Source organism: Podarcis tiliguerta, assembly GCF_965153285.1.
Source record: "Podarcis tiliguerta genome assembly, chromosome: 16".
In the NCBI taxonomy this organism is placed as follows: domain Eukaryota; kingdom Metazoa; phylum Chordata; class Lepidosauria; order Squamata; family Lacertidae; genus Podarcis; species Podarcis tiliguerta.
In genome coordinates, this window is record NC_139549.1 from 39,099,371 (window position 1) to 39,124,646 (window position 25,276).

Here is a 25,276-nt window from a genome sequence, read left to right on the forward strand (position 1 = left end):
ACTATGCTGCTGTTTTTCTGCTTTTTATAAATATCGATATGATAAACAACGTTCTTCTCTTGAAAGTCCCCTTGTAAGAGTTTGGCCCTGATTTTGGTTTTAATAATAAAAACTTTACCCCATAAACATTGGGAAAGAAGCATATCTCCTACTATATCTGCAGGGATTGAGATAATTTGGTCCATAGTAACTGTGATTAAGCTAACGTATGACAAATGTATACATATAAATCAGCATAACAGGTTTATGGGGAAATGGGTATTTTTTTGGTAATGTTCTTGAACTTTCAATGATAATGTTCAATCTTATGCTTCTTTCAACTTGCTGTAACAGTATTTCTTTATGGTATTTGTTTTTGGTTTATTTTGTTTATAAATAAAATATACACTGGGTTGTAAAACACCTGAATCCATTGGTTCAAGTCCTGTCTTCCAGAGCAGAAGAATACAAGCTTGCTCCATGTGACAGCCTCTTTACCAGGCTCAATGTACACAGCTCCCTCAGCCAATCCTCATAAGGCTTGGTTTCTTGACCCTTCATCATCTTGGTGGCCCTCCTCTGCACACCTTCCAAATAGTAAAATTGGCAAACGACTTTATTTTGCCCCAAGCACAATAAGCTTGGGAGAGTAGGATCAGAGAAAAAACATGAAGAATGCCAATTGTTTTTAAAATGTAATCCTTTTGTTATAGAATTTATGCCCCACTTTCATAGCAAACGGCTTTGATGTTGCTTCTCATGTTGCAAATGTGAGTGAAAAGTGCAAGGAGGCCAACTGTTTTTTATTCAGATTCAATGAACTAGTGTTTCTGTTTAAATCAGGATAAGGAAGGACTGATTTAGAAGGAGATCATGTTGAAATATGGTTAAGGACAAATATTCTCAGCACTAGTTTCCCCAGAGTTCTCTGCAATATTAATACATTATCTTTAGCATTATTTCATGTCAAACCCAATTACTGCTAAAGCTCTGAAGCATAACATTTCAGACATGAGTTTTTCATAATGTTGCCAATTTGCACCCGCAATGTGAAAATCAAAAAAAGTAATGTCAGGCTTCACAGCTCTTTTCTATACAGAAGTAAACTTTGATATATTTCTCCATTTCAGGATTGACATACTGGAAACTAGATGAGAAGGAAACGTACCATACTTTGCCTGAGAACTTCAGAAATGAATTTAGTGCATTTGCAACAAAGATGTCCTCGGACCAGGTATCTTTTATGTAGTATTTGCTTTGGTAGTTTAATGCATGTTAGAATGTTTTCCTCCTGTTCAGCTGCTGTTGCTGTTTGGATCGGTTGGCAGGCATTTGCCTCACAGCCAGTTTATTTAGGGGACCTGAGAAACAGGCCCCTTTTCTCTCTCCTGTTGCTTCAAGGATCTAGGGCATTTGAGAAAGTGGACCGTTGTTCAAGCTGTTGTGGATGGGTGGGTTTGAATTACCTGCTGCAGAGTTAAGGATTGTTTTCAGTAAGAGACATTTGACTCAGGCCCAAAGGCAGGATAAATACGAAAGACTAGGGCCCTGTGGGACTTGACATCTTTCCGCAGGGCCTGCAAGACAGAGCTGTTCCACCAGACCTTTGGCCAGGGCACAATCTGACCCCCTCCTTTGGTAATCCTCACAGAACTCTGGCCCAATGGTTGCCATTAATTTGATTTTGAATTGATTTTAAAATGAATTGATTTTAGAATGCTGTGTTAGTTTTATTGTTGTTAGCTGCTCTGAGCCCGACTTCGGCTGGGGAGGGCGGGATATAAATAAAATATTATTATTAAAAAGCAAATGGCTATGGTTCATAATGGGTTCGTTAGCTGTTGATATTTTCTTGGAGAGCCTTAATGATCCTGTCTGTTTCTAGCAGTTAACACAGGAACAATTTTTTGTGCTTTCTTAACCACCTCCTGAAACTTTTATTTAGTGTTCCATAACTCATAGGTTCTGATAAATGTGAGCAACCATTTTATTATTTTTTTAATCAGAACTGCCATAGGAGTTGGAAAATAAAAATGGATATACTTGTGTAGAGTGACTAGGGAGGTGAATGAAGGGGAATGAGAGAGGACAACTATCCATGTAGCAACTTGGGAGTGTTGAAAAAGGTGACAGGGAGCCAATACAGGACAGGAGAAGGCGAGGCATGGCCTTAGCAAAAGGGTTTCAAGACCTTCAGGGCTCATTTAAAATGAATATATTGTCTCCAGTAGCTCTTGGGCTAAGCTTCTAATTGTAATTCTTTGCTATAAGTTGGCTGTTGACTGGAATGGATGGTTTCTGAAGTTCTGTTTCATGAGACTTTGATGCACCTTTCTTAAAAAACTAAGCAAATCTATAATAAAAAGAGGCAGGAAACATGAAAGAAAATGCTTTCAATTAATTGAATTCTGGCTACAACAGATAATAATAGCTGACCTTTAAAAAATTCTGAAGGCCTTGTCATTTCTGTGATTTACAGTATTATTATGTTTACCTAGATGGATAAATTTCAGTGCTAAGAAAAGGGTCATAATTTCCCTTTTTCCCTTTTCAGCCAATCATGCCTTGGAACAGTGGTTTTCACTTAGCAGTTTGCTTCTGTCATTCTATATGGAAAAGGAATAAATAAAATAAATAGCAGGTGTAGAGTGGTTGGTCCATATCAGGACTTGGGGTGGGGGTGGAGAGTATTACATCCTTTCTATACCCCCGAGGTCTTATTCCAGATCAGTCTCCCCTTTGCCTCCCATTTACTTCAAGAATTGTATGAATGGCTTTTTAAATTACATGAACAGTGCCTCCTCTGGTTTGGCCCTGTTTAAAGTTATGCTTGCCTCTTCTTGATTTATTATCACTCCTTGTTTTTAAAAAGAAACTGTACAACAAGTACTTGAGTTGCTGAGCTCTGCTTTCCTTTTGAGCAGAATTTGCTGCACTATCAACCCAAAGCATTATGTACCCTTTTTTAAAAAAACAACCCAGATAAAAGAGGAGAAAACTGCTTTTGCTAAAACTGAATGAAATTGGCCTGATCCAGGGATCCTTGACATTTACATATGCTCTGGTTGCCCTACATTGCTCCATGCCTGTAGCTAGAATTTTTGTGGGGGGGTTGGGCTGGAGGAATATGAAAGTACCCAGGAGTGGGGCATCGTAAGTCAATACAAAACAAGAGAAACCTGATTGTAGGGAGCCCTTAGGTTGTTCTGTTGGTTGATTGATTATGGCAATCCAAGCAAATCAAAGTATCCTTGCACTTACTGTCCTGAACACAAGGAGGCAGAAGCAGCTTTGTGTCTTACTAAGAATCGAGGTAGACTTCTGCTTTTTCATACATCTCCATAAATGAAAGGGCGACAGCAGAAGTAGCCAACGTTGTGCCCTTCAGTTGTTGGGATTCCTAGCTCCAGCCCCAGGCAACATGGCCTAATTGTCAGGGATGATGGGAGCTGTAGTCCAGCAATATCCAGAAGGTGTTATGTGAACTACTCCTAGGCTATAGGTTTATTCCCTTTATTTATTTATTAAAGTTGACAGTTCCAGGAAAGGTCTTAGAAAATTTCCAAGATTTTATTCAGCTTTTAGAGTATTTTTTTTAATTGCTCATTGATGTGCTTGCTACCCTGGGCACCTTGAGTGGGAAAGACAGAATATAAACTGAATTAATAATAAGAATATTTTTATCATTAATTTACAACAGCCCATCCCTTTTTTGGCTATGTTCTCATAGAATTACTGTGGGCACATACTTTCCCATTTCCCTAAAGTAGGAGGAGCCTACTCATGGCCCGAAAGGTAAGTAATAATCAGAAATAAATAATGGTTTACCTTGAACAAGCAGCATGCTAGGGCCAACAACTCAGTTGTGCCTACTTTGTGTCTCCTTTTATTGCATGAGAAAACAAACTATGAAGTGACTAGCTTAGCATTGTGTACGATCCCTTATTCTTGGTTTGTTAGGAAACTAACTCAAGTGAGCTTTCACACGTAACAGTAAGCCAGGCCCTCTGCGGCTTGTTTCCACTCTTTGAAAGGGGAGGAGTAAAGCAGGCGCGATTGAGCAGCAGGCACTAGTATGCTGCTTGTTCATGGTAAACCAAGATTTATTTCAGACTTTGATTTAGCATCATATGTATCTAGAGCTGTTGGTATGAATGGGCAGGCACATAAAATAGCTGTGTGTGTGTTTAGGTTTGTAATTGATTGTTCTTAAATGTTTTTAATGTAAGTTGCTTTGAGTCACTTTGTGAGAAAAGCACATGACAAATATAACAACAATAAATTATTAATAATTATTATATTAATGATATAACAATAATACTTTAGACCACACATTGGAACTTGAATTGGCACTACTGTATTTACTTCCCCTTCTCCTTCCCCAAATGTTTAAGTTCACTTTGGCATCTTTGCATTAAATATGATGGGTGTTTGGTATTACTTTGAACAAATCTTAATTACTTTTTTTTTTAGTTGTCTTCTGGTGATGAGATGAAGCCATCATCCTTAAAGGAAATTTATCATAAGAAACAAAGGGAATGTAAACAGTTTGTAGACTGGAACCTTTCGCCCTCACAATCAACTCACCCTCCTGAGGTAATTGTTTGTATTTCAGCGCCATATGTTGGATTGGAAGCCTTCCATGCTTCCTCACACTTAAGATTCTCTCTCTCTCTCTCTCTCTCTCTCTCTCTCTCTCTCTCTGTGTGTGTGTGTGTGTGTGTGTGTGTGTGTATAAAAATATCACCCTTTTCCCTGACAAAACTCATCTGTTCCAGACTCCAAAATATAGTGAAGTACTCCCTTGACACAAGCTCAGTAATTAGATCTTTGCAAAGTGTATACATACCCACACACACACACACACACACACACACACCCCTGTGCTATTGATCACAAAATCAGATGGTTCTTTGTTCCTTATTAAATCAGGAACACGCAACATGGGGGTGGGCGTTGTCAGCTTAACTTTCAAGCAGAAGCTGCAAGCTTAAATGCAGCTCACAGATTTAAGTAACTAACATTGTTCTCTCCCCAGCTATGCACATACTGTTATGAAATTACAGCTGTAACTTCTCTCTTAAAAAATTCAAAAGCTTCCTGTTTTTTATATCAAAATGACAGCTGCTTCACCAGATAGTTGACCACAGATATTTTTCAATTCTAATCACTGATCTTTGTTTCCCAGATCCTGACCCTCGACCCAACATTGCACATGAAACCTGGCCATCAGAATCCAGGACCGCCTCCGTCCTCCTTCTATGGGACACCTGACAGGGTTATGTTTTCTCCAGACTCTATGGCAGATCCTCCTTTTTTCATGCATTCAGACTCTGATTCATTGTCTCACATAAGCACAGTACCATCACCTCTGTCTCCTGGGTCTCCAAAATACACTCTGAGTGCAACAGCTTTGCACAGTGACCCCTGGAATACTTGCATGTCCCAGAATGAAACTAATGCCAGCAGTTCTTGTCGTCCAAGCAATGAGTTCTTAAACACTGAAGAGGATGACAACTTGACACTCACGCCATCTTCAGCTCCCCACTCCCAGCCTCCATCTGCCAGTAATAGTTTGCCGGAATACAATATTTCAGTGACATGCATGGAAGATCCTGTGGTATTCTCCAAGTAAGGCTGATGTCAGTAAGAATGTTGACCTTTAAATAAGCATTTCAATATTCGGTGGTACCTTGGGTTACATACGCTTCAGGTTACATACGCTTCAGGTTACATACGCTTCAGGTTACAGACTCTGCTAACCCAGGAATAGTACCTCGGGTTAAGAACTTTGCTTCAGGATGAGAACAGAAATCGTGCTCCTTCGGCATGGCAGCAGCAGGAGGCCCCATTAGCTAAAGTGGTGCTTCAGGTTAAGAACAGTTTCAGGTTCAGAACGGACCTCCAGAACGAATTAAGTACTTAACTCGAGGTACCACTGTAATTTGAAACTTCTGCTTACTTTCCTTTCCTGAAGCCTTCCGTTGAGTTAAATGAAAATACTAAGCATTATTACAGGCCTGAAAGCAGTCACTTCTGGCTGCCTGTGATGAGTTTGAATTGTAGTCAGGTGACCAGGCCACAAAACCTGGCAAAACTTTCTTTAGAGACCAAATATTATCGTAAACATTGGGGGGGGGGGCTAGAAAGCATGTAGCTTATCTATTTTTCTACATTTATATTCAACTGTCCTTCCATCATGGAACCCCAAGTGGCATACTTGTGGTTCATAGGAGGTCTCATGAAGTCTTTCTGCAAAGTGCTAAAGTCTTATGTGCCTTCAGACCACGCCCGGTAACTTATTCTAAATTTATTTGCAAGGCTTGAGTTTCAGTTTTGTGGAAAGTGGCTAACTTGGATTCAGGCTGGATTATGTCATTTGAGGAGATCTCAGACTAAGGACCAGACTAGATATGATGCCAACAGACCTGCCTGTTTAGAACACAGGGAAACGTGGACAAAGGGAGCTGAGCTGTGTCCCTTCTAGATACTTGGAACTTAGTTGGGGAGTTAAACTGGGAGGAGGTGGGTTAGCACTCTTCATCTGTGCCCCCTTTGTGCTCTAAACACCACTCACTCCCCTATCTACTTTAAACATGATTGGGCAGACCTGGATTTAAATGAACAAGTTTTCTGTTATCATGTCTGTTTTAACCAATTAAAAAAGCACACACCAAGTTAGCCACTTTCCACCCTGCAGGCAAGCTACACCTTAAAAATATATGTAAGAATGGCTCAGAATGTTGATAATCAAAAGCAGCCTAGGGAACTGCAATTTTGAGTGGAAATTGGGGGTGCATTGCCTTTTCCTCACTGGCTGTCATTCCTCAGAACCCTCACAAGGTATTTTTCCCAATAGTGATTTTCAGATTGCAGTTTTTTCTTAAGTAGCAACCTCCATGGGCTGCCTTTCAGATTTATTTTTTTATTAGAATATATTTTGTCCAATTCGCCAAACGTTTGCAGCAAGGGAAGCCCAGTTGAAGTGTCTTTTCCTTACAGACTACAAGAAAACTTCAAAATACTTTGTATTGTACTTCAAAGAAGGAAATGCATTTGCTTAAATTGAAAGCTTTGCTACTTAACAGAAAAAGCAGTATCTGTGCAATTGGAAATACAGGCTGTTCTTTTTATTGAGACTTCCAGTCTCAATTTGTGCAGTGTGTGGTTCAATCCCAGGTTCAATCTCCAGCATTTTTAGATAGAGCTGGACGAAAGCCCTGGCTAAAATCCTGGAGAGCTGCTTGCAGACAGTGTAGATAATACTGAACTAGATGCACCAGTTGGTCTGACATCTTCCTATGACGTGGCAGATTTGCTTTTTATCTAGCAGGACTAGGAAAAGGAAAGAAATAAACTCTTGATTTGTGACTACCATTCTTACATGAAAAATCTGAGAACCAGAGACTAGAAATTGAAGCACTTGGTTTCGCTTTATATTGTCATTGGATTGCCCAGATATTCCAGCCGTGGTACTTAATTTGGAGAGTTAATTCAGAATGTCTGAGCTTGAACGAGACTCTGGCTTGTTTGCCTTGAACAGTAGAGCTTCCCACATGTTCTGCTATATCAAGATGCTTTTTAACTTCTCTCTTTCAAAAAAGACTTGCCATGTACCATGGGGACACTACTGTTCAAGAAACACCCATCAGATCTTCTGTATTCAGAACTAGTTGTACACATGCCCTGTTATACAAGTGCTTTGGTGGGGAAGATCACTTGGCATCTGTTTGTGGAGGCAAATTTCAGTAGCTGTAGTTCACCATCTGTGGAAAACACGTGCCAGGATGGTCATTTTCTGTCTCTAAAAAATAGTGTTGCAAATGCATTATGACATATTTTTAATCTTAAAAAACAGGATTAGGCAGAATTTGAGAGAAAAACATGCCCGGCATATTGCTGATCTACGAGCTTATTATGATTCAGAAATTCAAAGCTTAAAACAGCAGCTGGAGGCAAGCCATAAACCTCATTCAGAAGACTTTGAGAAGATCAATCAAAATCTTACTGACAGGTAATAGAGCTGCTTGGAACAATGTGCATATTTCTCAGCCCCCCCCCCCCCCCCTTGTGTGTTTGTCTGTCTCTCTGTCTCCTTTCAAAATTGTTGTTTCCTGGAGCAACTCTTTCTGTATATTGCTTCCTTCACTTTTACGATCTAGGGCACAGATATTGATGGCTACATGAAAATACGTAATGTGGAATCTTTGAGATGCCCGTTAATTAGGGGTGAGTTTTAGACAGAGAAAAGAGATAAATGCTGTTATTCACATACAGAATTCCTCTAGCATGAATCTTCAAGGTAACTTGTTTATGCTGCTTAGCTGGAAGTGGAACTATTTCTTCAATGTTTGTTGTACATGCCACTTTTGGAAAGAAGACTATTGTAGCTTTAGAAACTAGATATACAGTGCCTGGGTTCAAATCATTTTCAAATGCAGTTTTGGTCACACTCTCATAGCCTAGTTAGGCAACTCAGCTAAAAATACTGAAAAATCTTGTTTTCATTTCTATCATTTTCATGGCTTTATTTTCATTTTTAGATGTGACCACTTACAGGCAGCACTGGATAAAGCTAATAATCGCATGAGAGCACTTGAAGATAAAAATAGCACTCTGGAAACAGAAGTGGTAAGTGCATGTCATGAGTCAAATTGAGCTCAGTTATATAGAAAGATTACCAAGTGAGACGATACAAGTCTGATCAGCCCTCTAAGCTGTATGTTTTTCTGCTGGAGCTTGGGAGTCCTTATCTGGCACAAGTCAGCAGTTCTTGTAGAGATGCCTCCTTTCCCCGGGGTCTCCTTGATTCCCTACTAGAATCCTAGTTATTAGGTTTCGCTTTAAATAAATAAATAATCAGTCAATCTTGCCTTTCACCAGAAAGCTTCTTATTTGTAATATAAGCACTAAAATATAATTGATAATGAACCTTAATACAACCCATTACAACTTAAAGTGTGGATAATTTTATTATTTCAAAAGCACTTAATGTTTTTATAGGTGCTGTATAAAGGCTAAAAATGGCCCAGGCCCCAGACTTTCATTCTAAAAGGTTTGATAGAAAAGGAAAGCAATATAGTGGTACCTCGGGTTACAGACGCTTCAGGTTACAGACTCTGCTAACCCAGAAATAGTACCTCAGGTCAAGAACTTTGCTTCAGGATGAGAACAGAAATAGTGCAGTGGTGGCACAGCAGCAGCGGGGAGGCCCCATTAGCTAAAGTGGTACCTCAGGTTAAGAACAGTTTCAGGTTAAGAACGGACCTCCAGAATGAATTACCGTATTTTTCGCTCTATAAGACGCACCAGACCACAAGACGCACCTAGTTTTTGGAGGAGGAAAACAAGAAAAAAAATATTCTGAATCCCAGAAGCCAGAACAGCAAGACGGATCGCTGTGCAGTGAAAGCAGCAATCCCTCTTGCTGTTCTGGCTTCTGGGACAGCTGCGCAGCCTGCATTCACTCCATAAGACGCACACACATTTCCCCTTACTTTTTAGAAGGGAAAAAGTGAGTCTTATAGAGCAAAAAATACGGTAAGTTCTTAACCTGAGGTACCACTGTATGGGGAGGGAAGAGAAGAAACAAGTAGCATGAAAATGCAACTATTTCTTAATGTCCATGTGGAATAGCAACTCAGGAGATTTTCCTGGGAGAGGAACCCAATGGTTGTTGGTCCCAGCTGACCCACCATGGCACAGAGAGGGAGGACTGCAGTGTCCCCTTGTGGTGCCTGTGGGCTTACATGTGGGAGAAAACAGGGAAACAGCTCTATTGGGCCCCGTGTGAGCTCTCTGCAGACAATGTATCTACCCTCTATTGGATCAGGTCTGTTAGTATGTTGTGTTTATATCCACTGCATGTTACTGGTATCTCTCCTAAAGCTTGCAAGCAATAATAAAAACGAGAACATGTTTTGTCTGAATCTTATATCTTGTGTCTCAAAACATTATATTCCTTAGCTTTGGTTCTGCTTCTGTTTTCAAAGTAGGCTTCTGTTTTCTGTTTATGTGTGTACCTGTCTGATACTTGGCCTTCTTTTGTTTCAGACAGACTGGAAAGAGCGCTTCTGTGCTGTCAGCAGTACCACCAAGGCCTTGCAGGAACGTATTGAAGAAATGCGCACCAGTGGTAAAGAGAAAGATAACACCATCAGCCGCCTGAAGAGGAGGCTTAAAGATCTAGAAGAAGCATTTGAAAAAGCCTACAAGCTCTCAGATAATAAAGATGCCAAGTTAAAGGAAGAAAATAAAATGTTCCAAAATGTAGGTTGGAAAAACAGGGTAACTTAGATGCTTGAATAAATTCAGCTGAACAATCCCTTGGTGAGGTCAAATGAGAGCCCCACTATAATCAAGCAGCTGCTTGAATGAACCTCTAATTGAGATGATATTCCTGGAACTTTGTAATAGGAACCACTTTCTGGACACTGCAGATTTGGCTAGCCTTTAATGGAAATGTCTCCGTACTTCAATTGTCTCTACTAAAACAATACTACCTTTGTGGTATGCTGCTTTTAACAAAGAAATTGTGACTTCTAAAGGCATTGGGGGGAGCATTTTTCTATTCTGTTTAATTCCAGATGGCTAAGTGTTGATATTCAGCAGCTGGGGAGGCAGATCTTTTGGTGTCTCTGCCTACTCAGATTCTTTTCTGTCTCTAGCAGCTAAATAGATGTGCTGTCTTAGTTCACACTTTGTATTTCTGGTATTTCTAAACTAATTCTAGGTTCCTCCTTGGGGTATTTTTTTTTTTTTTAGGACAACTAGGGGTAGGCTGAAATTCATCAAAAAGTTGAGGGAATTTGTTTCAATTCTGCTTTGTTGGACATGCCTGACAATGGAGCTGAGTAAAGCTTAGTAGGTTATCTGTATAGCTCTGCAGTTGTTGAAATCTGTAGTCTTAAGGAATTTTCTCTAATGTTAGAGGGGAGCAGATCATTAGTGTTCGTATTCACCACAAAGGTAACATCCTTGCCTATTTGAACATTTGCTGTTATTTTTAGGAGGGCAGGGTTCTTGCCCAAGCATCTTGATCCTATCCACCCAAAACATTTTCATTCTGTGATGTCTGTTTCAAAGTATAATTACTAACTGAGGGAGGAAAATGTAATTACTTTTATTTCTTTGTAGCTTTTAGGAGAATATGAATCCCTTGGGAAGGAGCATGAAAGAGTAAAGGTGAGAAGCAAATTCACTTTGTACCAAATTTTTATTCTATGGAATTTTCTGTGTATTTAAATAGAGAGGACCAAAAGCTGGAGGGGTTTTGGAGGGCTGTGGTCTTATGCAGGGAAGTCTGTTTGGAAGAAAGCCTTACTGAGTTCAGTGGGATATACACTTTCTAGATTATTGCCTTAAATTCATAAGGGACATCTTCCAGATGCGCATTGTACTGTCAACAGAAACTGATACATTAAGGAGGGAGGGTGAATTATTATTTTTTACTCCTCAGAATTCAGCCTTTCTGCAAGACATTTTAACTATATCAGAAATGATAACTACCCAGTGGTCACTAATCCAGCCATAAATAGAATTTGTTGTACACCAAGCTTCTTATTCATTTAACCATATTGTGCAGATTATAGTGTCTCTCAGCTGAGAGAGCAGCAGGGAGCTAGATAGGCCTGCCCTGAAGGTGCTTAGCACCAGAGAATCATTTAGGAAGACAGATTGCTTCAGCAAGTGAACATGGCTGCATGTAGGAAGCCAGAAAGAAAGGCAGGCCCAAGATGATCTGCTGGTCTGCAGCAATCCTGACAGAGTACAAGTATGAAGATTAATTATTGGTGACAATGAAGCAAAACATGCGTTGAACTTACTCCAGAGGAAGCTCAAGCCAAATTGGATTGATGCCCCTATAAATAGTAGTTACATGTTGTAATCTTTCAAGATTAGTAGAGAGACAAATTCTGTATTTGCTTTACACTTTATGCAAGCTTAGCATGTGACCTTTTCTGCCTCCCTACAGGATACCTTAAACATCACTGAGAACAAATTGTTGGATGCACAAACTCAGATTTCTGATTTGAAAAGGTAAATGTGCCATTTAATCCTGTGTGAGGGGAAATGTTACTTCTTCAAATAATGTTGTAAAAATTTCAAAATCACCTTAACAGATTGGAGAGCTGGGTCCAAGCTAACAATGAATTTCAGCAGGGACAAATGTAAGGCAGGAAGAACCAGATGCACAAATATAAGATGGCGAACACTTGGCTTGCCTGTAATACACGTGAAAAGCATCTAGGGGTTTTGGTGGACCACAAGCTTAACATGAGTCAACAGTGTGATGCAGGAGCAAAAAGAGCTAATGCTGTTCTAGGCTGCACCAACAGAAGTATAGTGTCCAGATCAAGGGAAGTAATAGTACCACTCTGTTCTGCCTTAGTCAGACCACACCTGGATAACTCTGCATTTCTGGGTGCCGCAATTTAAGAAGGCTATTGAAAAGGTGGAACGTTTACAGAGGAGGGCAACCAAGATCATCAGGGGTCTGGAAACCAAACCTTATAAGGAATTGTTGAGGGAATTGGATATGTTGAGCCTGGTAAACAGGAAACTGAGGAGTATGATAGCCATCTTCAAATATCTGGAGGGCTGTCAGATGGCAGATGGATCAAGCTTGTTTTCTCCTGCTCTGGAGGGTAGAACTTGATCCAATGGCTTCAAGTTACTAGAAAGGAGATTCTGACTAAACATCAGGAAGAACTTTCTGGTGGTAAGAGCTGTTTGACAGTGGAACAGACTGTCTCAGAAGATGGTGAACTCTCCTTCCTTGGAGGTTTTTAAGCAGAGGTTGGAAGGCCATCTGTCAGGGATGCTTTAGTTGAGATTTTTTACATTGCAAGAGGTTGGACTAAGTAACCCTTGGCGTCTCTTACAATTCTATGATTTATTTATTCATTTGCAGCATTCATACCATGCAACATATTTAAACTACTATGTAGCTCTTCTCAGAAGTAAACCCCACAGTTTTGTGGTACTTGCACCTAGAATTGCAGCTCAAATTGTGTACAACACTTTGTTCTTTTTGACTGTTTAAAAAAGTGTGTGGAAGTCCACTGACACTTTGGTGGTGATTTCAAAACTTTGAGTTTCCTGGTCCAGGCACAACAAATGTGTGAGAACAGCAGCAGCTGCCTTGCACTGAGTCAGACCAGCTTATAAAATATCTGCATTGACAGTGATTGGCAGAGTTGTTGGAGCAAACTTATTTTATGCCATTGTTTCTGAATATATTTTTGCTTCCATTATAGAACTGTCTCGAAACTTGAAGCTCAGATCAAGCAGCTAGAACATGAAAACTTGCTCAAATTTCGTCATTTTGCAGACAGTCACTTCAGAACATCCTATGCCAAGTAAGCAAATAATAAATATAACCTTCTGAGAAAGTAAAGGATACGTGTCTTACAAAACTGTGATTTTTGAGAAGGATAAACGTAGCTATTAGTCAGTTTTCCTTGATACAGGATAATCACAGCAAAACAGATGCATAATAAAGCATTAATAAGAGGCTTTCTGGATATAGCAAGATCCCCACTGACTTACTGCAATTATCAATTTTCAGTAATGTAGCAATGATACTATGTGTTCTTGCTGTATGTACAGTGGTCTAATTGTCTGTTGTATGAACCATGCAAGATCATCTTGAGCAGGCGTTGTTTCAGCCAGGGAAGACTCTCGGACAGGGTTAAGCGATATTTTTCAGCCCAATGGTCACATTTATTATTAGTATTATTAGTATTATTTATTGAATTTATATACCCCCCTATACCCCGGGGGTCTCAGGGTGGTTCACAGAATAAAATCAAGATATAAAACCACAAAATACATAATAAAAATAAAAACAACAACTCAATAGCCCACCCTCCCAAAAAAACCCACATCATTATTATTATTGTTTATTCCACTCTTGGAGAAACCACTTGGGGGGTACCAAAGGCAAAAGCAGATGGATCAATGGATGTTGTGCCTACATTTTGGAATAGTGGCCTACATTCTAGCCATGTAAACACCAGAGGCTTACGCCCACCCCATCTCTTTCCAGGCCAGCAAGAGGCATGGAGAGGTGCCCTTATTGAGGTGTCCTTAGCAGGTACTGCTGATAGCTTCACAACAGGCAGGAGCCCAAAGAGGGCACAGACTGCAGCCAGTGAGGAGTGTGGCCTGGAGAAGGCTAGAGGCTGGGAAGCTGCATTTCATCCCTGGGCTTGAAGTTCCCACCCTACCACAGCTCTAGGGGTGACAAGTACTTCTCTAAAAATGTTTTCTCTCCTACCCCACAGAACTCAGCCCCCCAAACAATAATTGTAATGAATTACAGCAAATCAGTTCTCAAACTATCTCTGAAAGTTCTTTACTTCAACTTTTGAATGTTGAATATTCTTCAGATAGTCTCAGACTTGGTTGCTATGCTTGACACCCAGCAATATTTCATTTCAGTCTTAATACACTGCCTACGAACCTCTGGTGTATAAATTATTATGTACAGTGCAAATAAAACACTTGCTCCTTACATCGACTCTTTAGTCCCCCAAATGAATTATTCTAGCATTCTGGCTTAAGTTTAATAATACTTGGCTAAAATGATAGAGCATTTACTAAAGTTGGTGCCTTCAGAATGTCTATTAGTAAATAAATTCTGCATTTCCCTATAAAGAAATTCTGCTGATTTTTGCATCTTAATACGTCTTTATATGGACCTTTCATATTATGCTTAACAGTGACTGCCATGAAGGGTGGTATGTAGAGGGCTAGTTTAAAAAAGAAAATGAGATTGTCCCAAACCTCTAGGAAAGCGAAAGGACTGAAATACAGTGGTGCCCCGCAAGACGAATGCCTCGCAAGATGGAAAACCCGCTAGACGAAAGGGTTTTCCGTTTTGGAGGTACTTCGCAAAACAAATTTCCTATGGGCTTGCTTCGCAAGACGAAAATGTCTTGCGAGTTCCTGTGATTTTTTTTTCCGCTCCCCACCCCCTTTTTCTAAGGCACTAAGCTGCTAATAGCCTTTTAGCAGCTAATCCGCTAATCCCTTAAGCCTTTAATAGCCGCTAAACCGCTAATAGCGCTAATCCGCTAATAGGGTTGCTTCGCAAGACGAAAAAACCGCTAGACGAAGAGACTCGCGGAATGGATTCTTTTCGTCTTGCGAGGCACCACTGTATCTCACAAGTGCCTGGGACAGTCTCCCCAGCAGCCCCCACCATGCTCCTCCCCATGACTGTTTGACCTTCCTATAGGTTTCTCCCACTTGAATTTAGTTACTGTGTACTTTCCAAAGTGGCTTCCTAAAGCTGTTTTCCTCAGCTAGCTCTGTGAGGGTGTGGGAATGATTGTTCATATTAATTTTGGCTTGTAAAATGCTGTACTGTACGAGAAATGAAACATGAGCTTTCCATTAATTCTCAAGTTTTCTGCCTAGAAGCAAGCTAGCAAGCTCTGATGTGAGCAGAAGGAAATGGTTGATACCAGGATCAGAGTATTCAATCTTCACAGGCCAGCCGTTAGAAGCCCAAGAGAGCTCCAAAGATAATCGTTTGGAAGAAACATACACGTCTTGCAGGTAGGGTGACTTTGAAGGCTAAATTGGCAAATAATCTCTTCCCCAACGAGAGGCCTCTGTTAGCATAAGGAGAGCTCTTCCACTGGTGGCTCATCCTAATCCACCACTCACGGGCTTTGTATCAGGGAGGAGATATAAAATGGGACTGCTGTGATTTCTTTGCAGTTAGGTGGGAATTCATTTTCTGTGCCCTTTTGTCCCTTTGTCTCCCTTGTATGCCGTGGGTTGGATCCAGACTGAGTTTATTTTATTTATTTAAAATACTTATAACCCACCCTTTACCTGACGTGGAAATACATTTACAACAGCAGTGACAGAAATTCAAATAATCCAGTACATCTCCCTTCACTCCAAAATCCTAAGTGGATAGAATTGAATTAGCTGAAAAAGTTCAGTGTCTCTGATTTCAATGGAACGCAGCAGAAAAACCGTAACCATGTTGATTTCAATAGGTCTTACTGCTAGGTAAATTGAACTAGAATTGCAGCCTTAGTGTGGCTCCAACCCCAAGTATTTAAATTGGTGCGTATGAAATTTCTTCATCCTTTGAGTGCAACACTTTTGACATGTCATCAACATGATTACAGCCCATGCTGAATGTATCTCATCCCATTGCATGCTTCTAGGTACCATACACCTCCAGAAAAGGATTCTTCCCCAGATCCGTCGCTGACAAGTGAAATTTCAAAAAAAGAAACGCAAGTCACAGAAACGCCCATCATAAAAGCCTTTAAAGAACTTGAAGGAAGGAAGGCGTTGAAAAACTGGGCCACTCAGACAGAGAAAGAGGAAGCAGCTGCTCCTACAAGTAAGTCACCTTGAATTCTCCTTTGTTTCCTCAGTCCCAGGGTTTTGCTGCTACTTCTTTCTTCCCAGGGATTAGAATAAGCCTGGCTCAGTCTTTAAAGGACAGAGAGCCGCTATGTAATATGCAAGAACAGCAGAGCATCTATCTGTATGCAGAAGGGCCCAGGCTCAATCCTCTGCCTCTCCAGATAGGGCTGGGAATGTCTGTCTGAAACTATGGCGAGCCACTGCCAGTTGGTGTCGACAATACTAAGCTAGATGGAGCCAGTCATTCAACTGTATTAAGGAAGCTAGCCTTATAAAATTAGCTGGTCTTGTTAATAAGAGGAGAAGGCAGGAGAGTGATGGAAAAGTGAGCTGTATGAGATTGCTAGCCAAGCCAGCTAAAAGGCAGCTTTTTAACTCATAATGAGGTGCAAGCTTTTGGGTGCCTAAAACATAGGAAGTGTAGTGGTGGGTGCTCAGTTTTCCTGAGTCTTCTCCCCCTAGCAGGACTCCTCAGACCTTTTCTAAGAAACCCCTGGTGTCATTCCTTCAGCTTACTCTGGATCACTCATTCTTTGGCACGTTCTCCAGAAGTAAGGAGGCCTTGAGAACCCATAGCACAGGACTCATACATGTTTTTTCAGGGAGCTTTTGATCTTTTTCTTGCTTTCAATAATGCGTTATGATTCCCCTCCAATTTGAAAGCATCTTCCAAGTTTGTTTAATTTTTGAAATTGGTCTGATTATCTTTGTCTTGTTAGTTTTAATTTTCTTAAGCTGATTTGGGAACACTCCATTTTTTTTCTAGGGGGAAAGCAGGATGGGAAAGCCTTAGAAAAATGAAGCCACTCTCTTTCATTGCTTGTATATTTCAGAAGCAACCACTCGACGTCCCACTGTTGGATTTGATGAAACAGCTCTCAGTGCCAGCCGGTCCCCAGAGAAAGGCAAAGACCAACTCAGACACAAAAGATACAGCTCACCTAATGGTCAGAGGTCCTCATCTCTTCCACCTTCAAACAGGAAGTCAAACACTCCAAGTAGGAATTGCAGCTGCAGGCTGCCCAGCTTATAATTAGGGTGTACAGAGCCATCTGACTTAAAGTGATGTTAAGAGTGTTTCGTAGCTCCATGGCTTCTGTTTTTACTGTGCCCATGCTATTGTAGAAGATGTCTTATTCTGCTGCTCTTGTTCTTTTAAAATTTGAACTTTCAAGGAGTGGCAAAGGTTTTGTTTTCAAATCCTGTAAAGAAACAGGGCAGGAAGGTGCTATGATATTTAAGGACTGCTCCCACACAACCTTGATCAATCCAGCTAACCTTAAGATGAACTACACTGAGGGTGGGGGGAGGAGCAGCAAGGTTGTCCCACAGTAGATTAACAGGAAGTCCATTTCCACAGCAACCCCTTCCTCCATTGTAATGGTTCTAGGGGTTGCTCGTGCGTAAATCGGCGCCACACCTGGGTGGGTTGCCTGAGTGAACCTTTTCTGTCTGGACAGCCACTCGCCCGTGGCTGTCTCAATCGCTGGCAGAATCCGTCAGTGGGCGTTTCTTGAACTTCTTCCAGCATAAAAGTTCTTTGGCGCCTAGTCGCCGCCTACTCTCCCTGCGCGGAAGCCTTCTGCACAGGGAGGGTGTAGGGCATCGGAGGACCCGTGCTCTCCCCGCTGGTCCCCAGCGAGGAGTCTTGGAGCCACCTCGCCAATTCCCCATCTGCCCCCCCCTCCACTGGTGCTACGCTGATTTCCTTCCCCAGAAGATGTGCTTCTTCTCTCCCTCCTGGGACGCTCTCCGGAATCCCTCTGGAGCCCTCCCTGTCCTTTTGGCTCCGATGGCAGTTCCCTGACATCCATGTACTTTTTTTAGCAGCTGCAGGGGGCTGCTAATACAGCTCTTGGGAGATGGAATTGGACCATAGGCTTCCAGCTCCCTACCATAGCATACTATTTAAGCAGAAGGTGGGAAAATGCTTGAATAACACTTTTTGGGGGGGCAAAGGCAACAGGAGCATAATATTACAAAGCATCAGATGCTTGTTCTAAGACATAACTAAATTCTAATAAGCTATTTCTCTTGGCAGCAAGGAGAGAGATAATGTTGACTCCAGTTGCTGTGACCTACAGCCCAAAGCGGTCTCCAAAAGAGAACCTGTCTCCAGGATTTAGCCACTTGCTCAGCAAAACTGAGAACATGGTGACAAGGTAACTGTCTGTCAATACTCATTTAAGGGCTGTAGGGGAGAGAGTTGGGTTTGTGTGGTGTTAAAAATATTTTCACAATCTGCACAAATAGTTGTATGAAACAAACCACAGGAGCAGCAAAAAAAAAACCACAGGAGCTTCTGCATCCCTGGATACACAATGGACAGGCTGCTTTCTTGAACCTGTGTGTCAGTAATGATGATGGAGGATGGAATGACCCATTGTTTTGGAGATAGGAGGAGGAGTAACCCTTTGGGAGGACAGCCACCTCCATTGTAGGAAAATGCACGAAACAATTGCTCTTACATTACTTTGTTGTTGTCCCTTACTCAGCAAGCTTTGGATCTAGCTTATACTGCCAGTCCACCTGCGGCTTGCATTTACTGGATTGGAGCAATTGCCATTCAAGTAAGAATTTTGCACAAGCAGACCTTAGTCTTACTTCTCAAGCTCACATTTAGTTGTTTTTCTTCCTTCCTTTTTTAACTGACCAGAAATGGCCTTTGGAATCCTTCCATTTAGCCATTTCCTGTGACCACAAGGGGTAAATCTCACCAGGACTCAGTGATGTGGAAACTGAGAAATATTTTACAAGTGCTTTTGTGTCTTTTCTCCCTAAAATACTAGATTTGATATTCTGCTTGATGAGTTGGAAACTGCTCCCACGCCTACATCGCAATACAGCAATCCAAGGAAAAGGCTCCAGTTTCGCTCAGTAGGTGATACTGAAGGTAACACTTCACAGTAGCTAGGATTCTGTTCCTTGGAATAAATATTCTTTTGCATTTCCAACCCCTGCCTCTTTGCAGCTGTACCCAGCAGATGCTGTCTAGAAGTACCAAAATTGATAGTCGCTTTTGCTGTCAACATCAGACATGATCAAGAGAACTATAAATATAAGAATGGTCTACTTACCTCTGGATGTAACAGGTCTCCAAGTGGGTTGTGTTGGCTACCCTGCAGCTCAGAGGCAGGAAATGCCCAAAACTTCCACAAAATACTTTTCTGCTCCTGAGGTTCAGTTCATTTGCTGTCTCAGCTTGGAGCAACATCCTGTTTGGAGTCTCTCTCCTTCAGTCTGTTTCTGTGGATTTTGGCACTTTTCTCTGTTTATATGGTTACATGAGACAGATCATGGCAATTGGTTTTAAAATTTCACTGAATTGTAAGTTTAAACATGCACGCATGTCATGTCTGTTTTTAACAACTCTTGAACCATAACAATAGAAATTAACATTTTTAAATGCTGTAAGATCAAACCCAGAAGTAACTCTTCACTTACTATATTTAGAAATAGTAATTATCATATATATATATATATATATATATATATATATATATATGTTCATTCTTCTTTATAAAATTCTACTGTTTAAATTTTTCAGAGATTAAATTAAATTGACAAAACCTGTGGCGCAATTTGCATTTTGGGGCTCCTGTTTTAATTAATCTCTGTCGCTCTTATCTGTTTTGTATAATGACAGGTGTACTTCTAGAGTAATAAAGGCTTTTGAATTTACATCAGTCATGTTTTATGTTTTTCAGGATTAAATATATAGGGTTGGATATATAGGTAAATTAATTGCACAGTTCTAGGCCTGGGCGATGTATCGATACATTGCCCAGGACTGATATGAGGGCCAGACCATGATGACTGCTTCACCTGGCAGTATATTGTGGGTGAAACTGCATCTGCTGAGTGCCACCAGCACCTGAGGGAGAAACAAGCTACAGCCAAGCGCTGGTGGCAGAGCGGCTCAGGAGCAGTGGCAGTTTCACCCGCAATATACTGCCAGGTGAAGCAGCCATTGTCTCTGGCCCTCATACTGCTGAGGGAGGAACAAGCTACATCATCTGGGGCTGAGATAGCTTGTTCCTGCCTCAGCTGCTTGTTTGGCCAGGCGGCTGCTTTAAATTTGGAAACATGCATCCAAAATCATTTATTGGGTTGTTTCTTTTTTGCTGGTGATTTGACTACATGCTCCAAAAGACTTTGCCACATGCCATGGAGCTGACAAAATTCAAAGTGTCCAAGACCTTCTTGAGGGCTTTGCTGAAGTTAGAAGATGTTCATGTTCAATTTTTTCTTGCTTGTCCAATATATTCTATGTACTAATAATTTGTTCATGAAGAGCTTAAAATCTGATTTCTGCTCTTTTCTTTTTGGTGGTGGCTCAGAACTGGAGCATGTTGGCAAAGGCAGCCGTGCCAAGCCTTCCTCTTCCACAGATTCTTTGCCTGCAGGAGCAAGGATAGGCACGGCAGGGCGAACGTGGGGAGACGAGAGCTCTGTGCATACAAGCCTGTCTTCAGCAGCACCAGCACCTTATGAGGTGGAGTTCCAATACATGTCAAGGATTAAGACATTGACCGAAACAGAGAGGCTCTTTGATGAGCTCACACAGGAAAAGCAGCAGGTAGAAACCAAGTGCTTCGACTTCCTACATTTCTTGTTAAAGTTCTGTGTTTTGGAAAAATGTGTACCACTGCAGTACCTTTGTTTAAGGTACTGTATATTAATATTCAGTATCAGAAACTTCATCCAAGGCAGTATGTCTCTGAATTCCAGTAGTTGGGAATTGCAAGTGAGGAGAGCACTGCTGCACTCAGGTCCTCTTTGCGGGCTTCCCAGAGGCATCTGTGATTACAGTGTCTTATGTTAGGTGGGCCTTTGGCCTCATCCATGACTTCTGTTCTGATATTCTTATCTCACAGTAGGGTCTTAAATGCCTACTAAGCAAAATACATGGTCTCAGCAGAATTCATTCTTGCTCAAGGAAAAGGAGGCAAGTATGTTAAACTTGGTTGTCTGTTTTTTAAGCCGGGTTACAGTTGCACCCATGCCAAGTAAACTTGGCTTGCCTCAACCAAGTGTGGCAATGCCCTCTTCTAATTTGAATAGTGTCCATGTGGGCAAGCCTATGTTTGCTGTGATGTCACTTTGATGTGCTCTGTGCCCTCTCCACCCCTCTCCACCCCAGTATATCTTCTGATATGTATGAATGACAGCAGGATTGTAACCAAAAGATGGCCACTGAGAAACCAGAGGAAAGTTTTATGTACGCTTGGGGGAAACCCCAAGGCTTGCAGATAAGGGGCAACCCTCCGCAAAATAACTGCCCAGTAAGGTCTGAGCTACAAACTGTAGAGTGGCTTTTGGAAAAAGGAAAGCAGAACTGAGGGGCAGGAAGAGGAATGGGAAGCCTCTACCCTGCTTGGCTGGATTAACTGACTATGACCCTGAACAGGACCTGGGCTGATGCAAAGCAGCACTTCTTGTTTCAAGCCTCCCAGTGGTTGTATCTATTTCAAAACCGCCTTTTGGGTAATAAAACTTGAAATGGGATATCCAGATGTGGGCATATCTGTTAACACAAGCCAGGATGGTACTATCCTAAGATCTGTCGAGCTGGAGAAGTAGTTTGTGGCTTCCTTGTAGATGAAATTCCAAGGTAGTTTTATTCCGACTCTTGTAGCTTTCATAATTTTCACTGGCATTTATTTTGTTTTCCCAGATTGAGTCCCAGCTGAGCCGAATACCTTGTGCTGGAGGGAGAATGACTCTGCAGGCAAGACTAAACCAGGTTTAAATGCTCATGTTGAAATCCTGATGGGGAGGGGGAAAGTTGAATCTTGCGCGGAACTGAAAACTATAGTAAAAGTATATTTCCCTTCTCTCTTCTAAGCATGTGCCTCATTTGGGAGTTCTAATGTTTGACTTCCATGTGGGAATGAACCACTGCAGATTTATTTTTATAGTTGTCTCAAGTACAGTTTTTTTTATTGATGCTTTGTTCACAGTGGAGTTGAAGGATGTCCTTTTAGCCTTTATGAGGGATATTTGCCACTGCAGCATCTTACAAACTAAATGAAGAACAATTTGGAGGTGGTTGGGATTCTCACATTTCCCCCAATGGGCAGCAAAATTTCTAAATGGGTTGTTCTTGTGGGGTAAAGAGTACATACAGAGTTTCCATTTTGGAAGAGCTGGGTTTTGCCTTTTCCTGGTCTTTAATGTGTGTGTTTGAATATTTTGTTTAGGAAGCCTTGGAAGATCGCTTGGAAAGGGTCAATAGAGAATTGGGCTCAATCCGCATGATCCTGAAGAGATTTCATGTTTTACGTACCTCTGCAAATATTTGAGATGTCTCTGTTTAAATTTAGATATCCTTTTGTTTGCACTAAAAGTATAATAATTATGCACTCTGAAAATGCAAATCGTTTTGTATCTTTTGTAAGCCCTGTGCAGCAGTTTTGCAATCATGTTACCCTTTACACACTATTTTGTATTGAGCCACATATATTTTAAAACCTATTTTTGTTACACCTGAAGGGATCAATCTGTCAATTCTGTATTTTGCTACTTTTGAAGAAGTGTTAATAGTTTTTTTGAAACCTTGAACATGAATTCTTTATAAGAACAGGAGCAACTTATTTTCAAAATGTGATCATGCTGAAATCGATTTTGTGGTGCACCAGGCTCACTGTTTTCATAGAGCTTGTAGCCTGTCTTGCAAAGTAGGTTACCATGAAGTATTGAATTTTTATTTATGCTAAACATGACGCACACATAGCTTCTTGTTGTGAAGTGAATGCTACACACCTTGTAGTTCAGAAATTGCATATCCTTTCTTCAACTTCTTGCTCAATTGCAGCACAGTATTTTCCACAGCTGCACAAGTCCAGTTTGCAAATGTCAGTTTAGATAACAGTATGCACAGCAAGGGGTTTTAGAAAGGCAAAAATAATGTTTCTCTTTTTTAAAAGAGTTTTTATTTTGCATGTTTTGTCACTGAAATATTAATTAAAACTGAATTGCCTAAAATGAAGTTGTCTGTCCTTTGTGGCGGGTGGATCTCAGTGGAAACATTACTGGGGGTGGGGGTAACTTTTATTTCTGGCTACTTGGGGTGGCTCCACAAAGCATGAAGGCCTTTGCATGATCAAGTTTTTCATCATTACCCACCAAAAGAGAAAAGTGTGCAGCTCCTTGCTCATCAGAAACTATGGGCAAAAGTGCCTAAGCAGCACCATTAAGAGGCTTCTCTGGCCCTGATAGCAACCATATGGTTGCTATCTTCCTAGCAGTTTGTGTCCCTTGGCACTTTTGCTTTCCTTCTCTCTCCCTCCAATAGTCAAGGCACCCAGTGAAGCAGCATATAGGGCTGCATCTGTAATTAAGCGATTGTTATTTATAGAACTTAGCAAATTAGCCTTCTCCACCCCACAGATCTGTCGTAGTCTAAAATGCAGAACCCTGCTGTTTCCCTTGACTCTTTCTTTTATTGATTCTTCTTTAAGTCAGTTGGAAAAGTAAGTCATTGGCACACACACACCCCTCCACGTTCCATATTTTCCAATTAAAGACTCCACCTGGAATCATTTAGAAATAACTATTGCTATAATCATTTAAATAGAAGATCCCACAAAGGCCTCTCTTCCTTGATAAAATGTTCTACGGCAGCAGGTGCTGCTAACAGCATTTCTGAATTGGTCGTCATAAAATTTAACGAAGTGTGTCCCCAAGTACACTTGATATTGTTTCTTCCCCTCCCTGCTGCCTTCGTCATCTCAGCAGCACCATTTGGAGACACTGAAATACACGCTACATCCCCTTAGGCTGTAATCCTGAGCATACTGAACTCTCTGGAGTGAACATGTCCAATTGGGTGCTTGAACTCTTCTAAATGTTATTGTTTGACTCATGTGATATTTGGAGGTATAAGGTAGCCAAATTTGTACCTTGCAGGATATCAGGAGAGGAAAAAAGGCTAAGGAGTAAACCCTACGCAAATCCAGAGTGGAGACCCTCAGGTGATTGGATTGGATGGTGCCTTTTACACTGCCTTTGGCAGTGCATGTCTTGAGACAGACATGCCAACAAATGTAACTATTGACCTCTTGAGAGATCTAAGAACAGAAGAAGCTGCCTTAAAAGGGGTCAGATCATTGGTCCATGGAGCTTAGTATTCTTGGATTGAAGGGGCTCTCCAGGATTTTTATTATTTTATTACAAACCTACCCCACCTGCCATGCTTATCCCATTGTTAACCACAACAACCCTGTGAGACAGTGACTGGTCCAAGGTCACCCAGTGAACTTGATGGCTGAGGATTTTAACCCTGGTCTTCCAGGGTTAAACCAATACAGTAGCTCTAAATTTCAGACAGGAGTCGTTTTCTTTCTGTGAGATGCCAAGGATTACAGCTTGATCTTTTTGCATGCGAAGTTTGTGTTGTTCGAGTAATGACCTTTCCCTACTCAGTCATACTTTGTTGGGTGAAATCCTATAATGGACTGGGCAGTTGTTGGACATTCAAACAGAGGTCAAGTGGGTGCTAGAAATATGTGATTGGAATAAGATAGGCTTTGCATCCATCTTTTGTTACCTAGAATTACCTCTTGGCTAGAACCACGCTTTAAAGCAGGGGTGGGGAGCCTGTGGCCCTCCAGATGACGATGGCTTAAACTTCCATCACCTCTGACCATTAGCTATGCTGGCTAGGACTGGTGGTAGTTGTGGACTGGGAGTTTTTCTTTTCTTGATTTGAGAGCCAGTGTGGTAGTGGTTAGATTGTCGAACTAGAACATGGGGGACCAGTGTTGAATCACCATGAGCCAATCACTCAGCCTAGCTTGCCTCACAAGGTTGTGGGGATTAAGTGAGAATAGGAAGAACCACGTAAGCCACCTTGAGCTCCTTGGAGAAAAGATGGGATATAAATGCAATAAAG

General features: G+C 41.2%; 1 protein-coding gene and 1 long non-coding RNA gene across 16 annotated transcripts in view; one reads left to right on the plus strand and one right to left on the minus strand.

The window, feature by feature from the left end:
* MPHOSPH9 (M-phase phosphoprotein 9) overlaps positions 1–23,367 on the plus strand; it is a 41,641-nt gene extending 18,274 nt beyond the window's left edge. For 5 of the 15 annotated variants that reach the window (XM_083418159.1, XM_083418151.1, XM_083418160.1 and 2 more), the window contains 17 exons: positions 1,110–1,213; positions 4,453–4,575; positions 5,168–5,610; positions 7,838–7,993; positions 8,523–8,610; positions 10,033–10,248; positions 11,116–11,163; positions 11,954–12,018; positions 13,239–13,340; positions 15,394–15,546; positions 16,173–16,354; positions 17,214–17,378; positions 18,422–18,542; positions 19,170–19,273; positions 20,721–20,959; positions 22,058–22,126; positions 22,584–23,367. In XM_083418159.1, the coding sequence (XP_083274285.1) occupies positions 1,110–1,213; positions 4,453–4,575; positions 5,168–5,610; positions 7,838–7,993; positions 8,523–8,610; positions 10,033–10,248; positions 11,116–11,163; positions 11,954–12,018; positions 13,239–13,340; positions 15,394–15,546; positions 16,173–16,354; positions 17,214–17,378; positions 18,422–18,542; positions 19,170–19,273; positions 20,721–20,959; positions 22,058–22,126; positions 22,584–22,685 (2,480 nt within the window). In that variant the 3' untranslated portion in view covers positions 22,686–23,367. The remainder of the gene's footprint in view (positions 1–1,109; positions 1,214–4,452; positions 4,576–5,167; positions 5,611–7,837; positions 7,994–8,522; positions 8,611–10,032; positions 10,249–11,115; positions 11,164–11,953; positions 12,019–13,238; positions 13,341–15,393; positions 15,547–16,172; positions 16,355–17,213; positions 17,379–18,421; positions 18,543–19,169; positions 19,274–20,720; positions 20,960–22,057; positions 22,127–22,583) is intronic. The other 10 variants (XM_083418163.1, XM_083418161.1, XM_083418164.1 and 7 more) reach the window with 5 other exon arrangements.
* Positions 1–25,276, minus strand: part of LOC310666937 — a 288,749-nt gene that overhangs the window by 56,875 nt on the left and 206,598 nt on the right. The window lies entirely within an intron of this gene.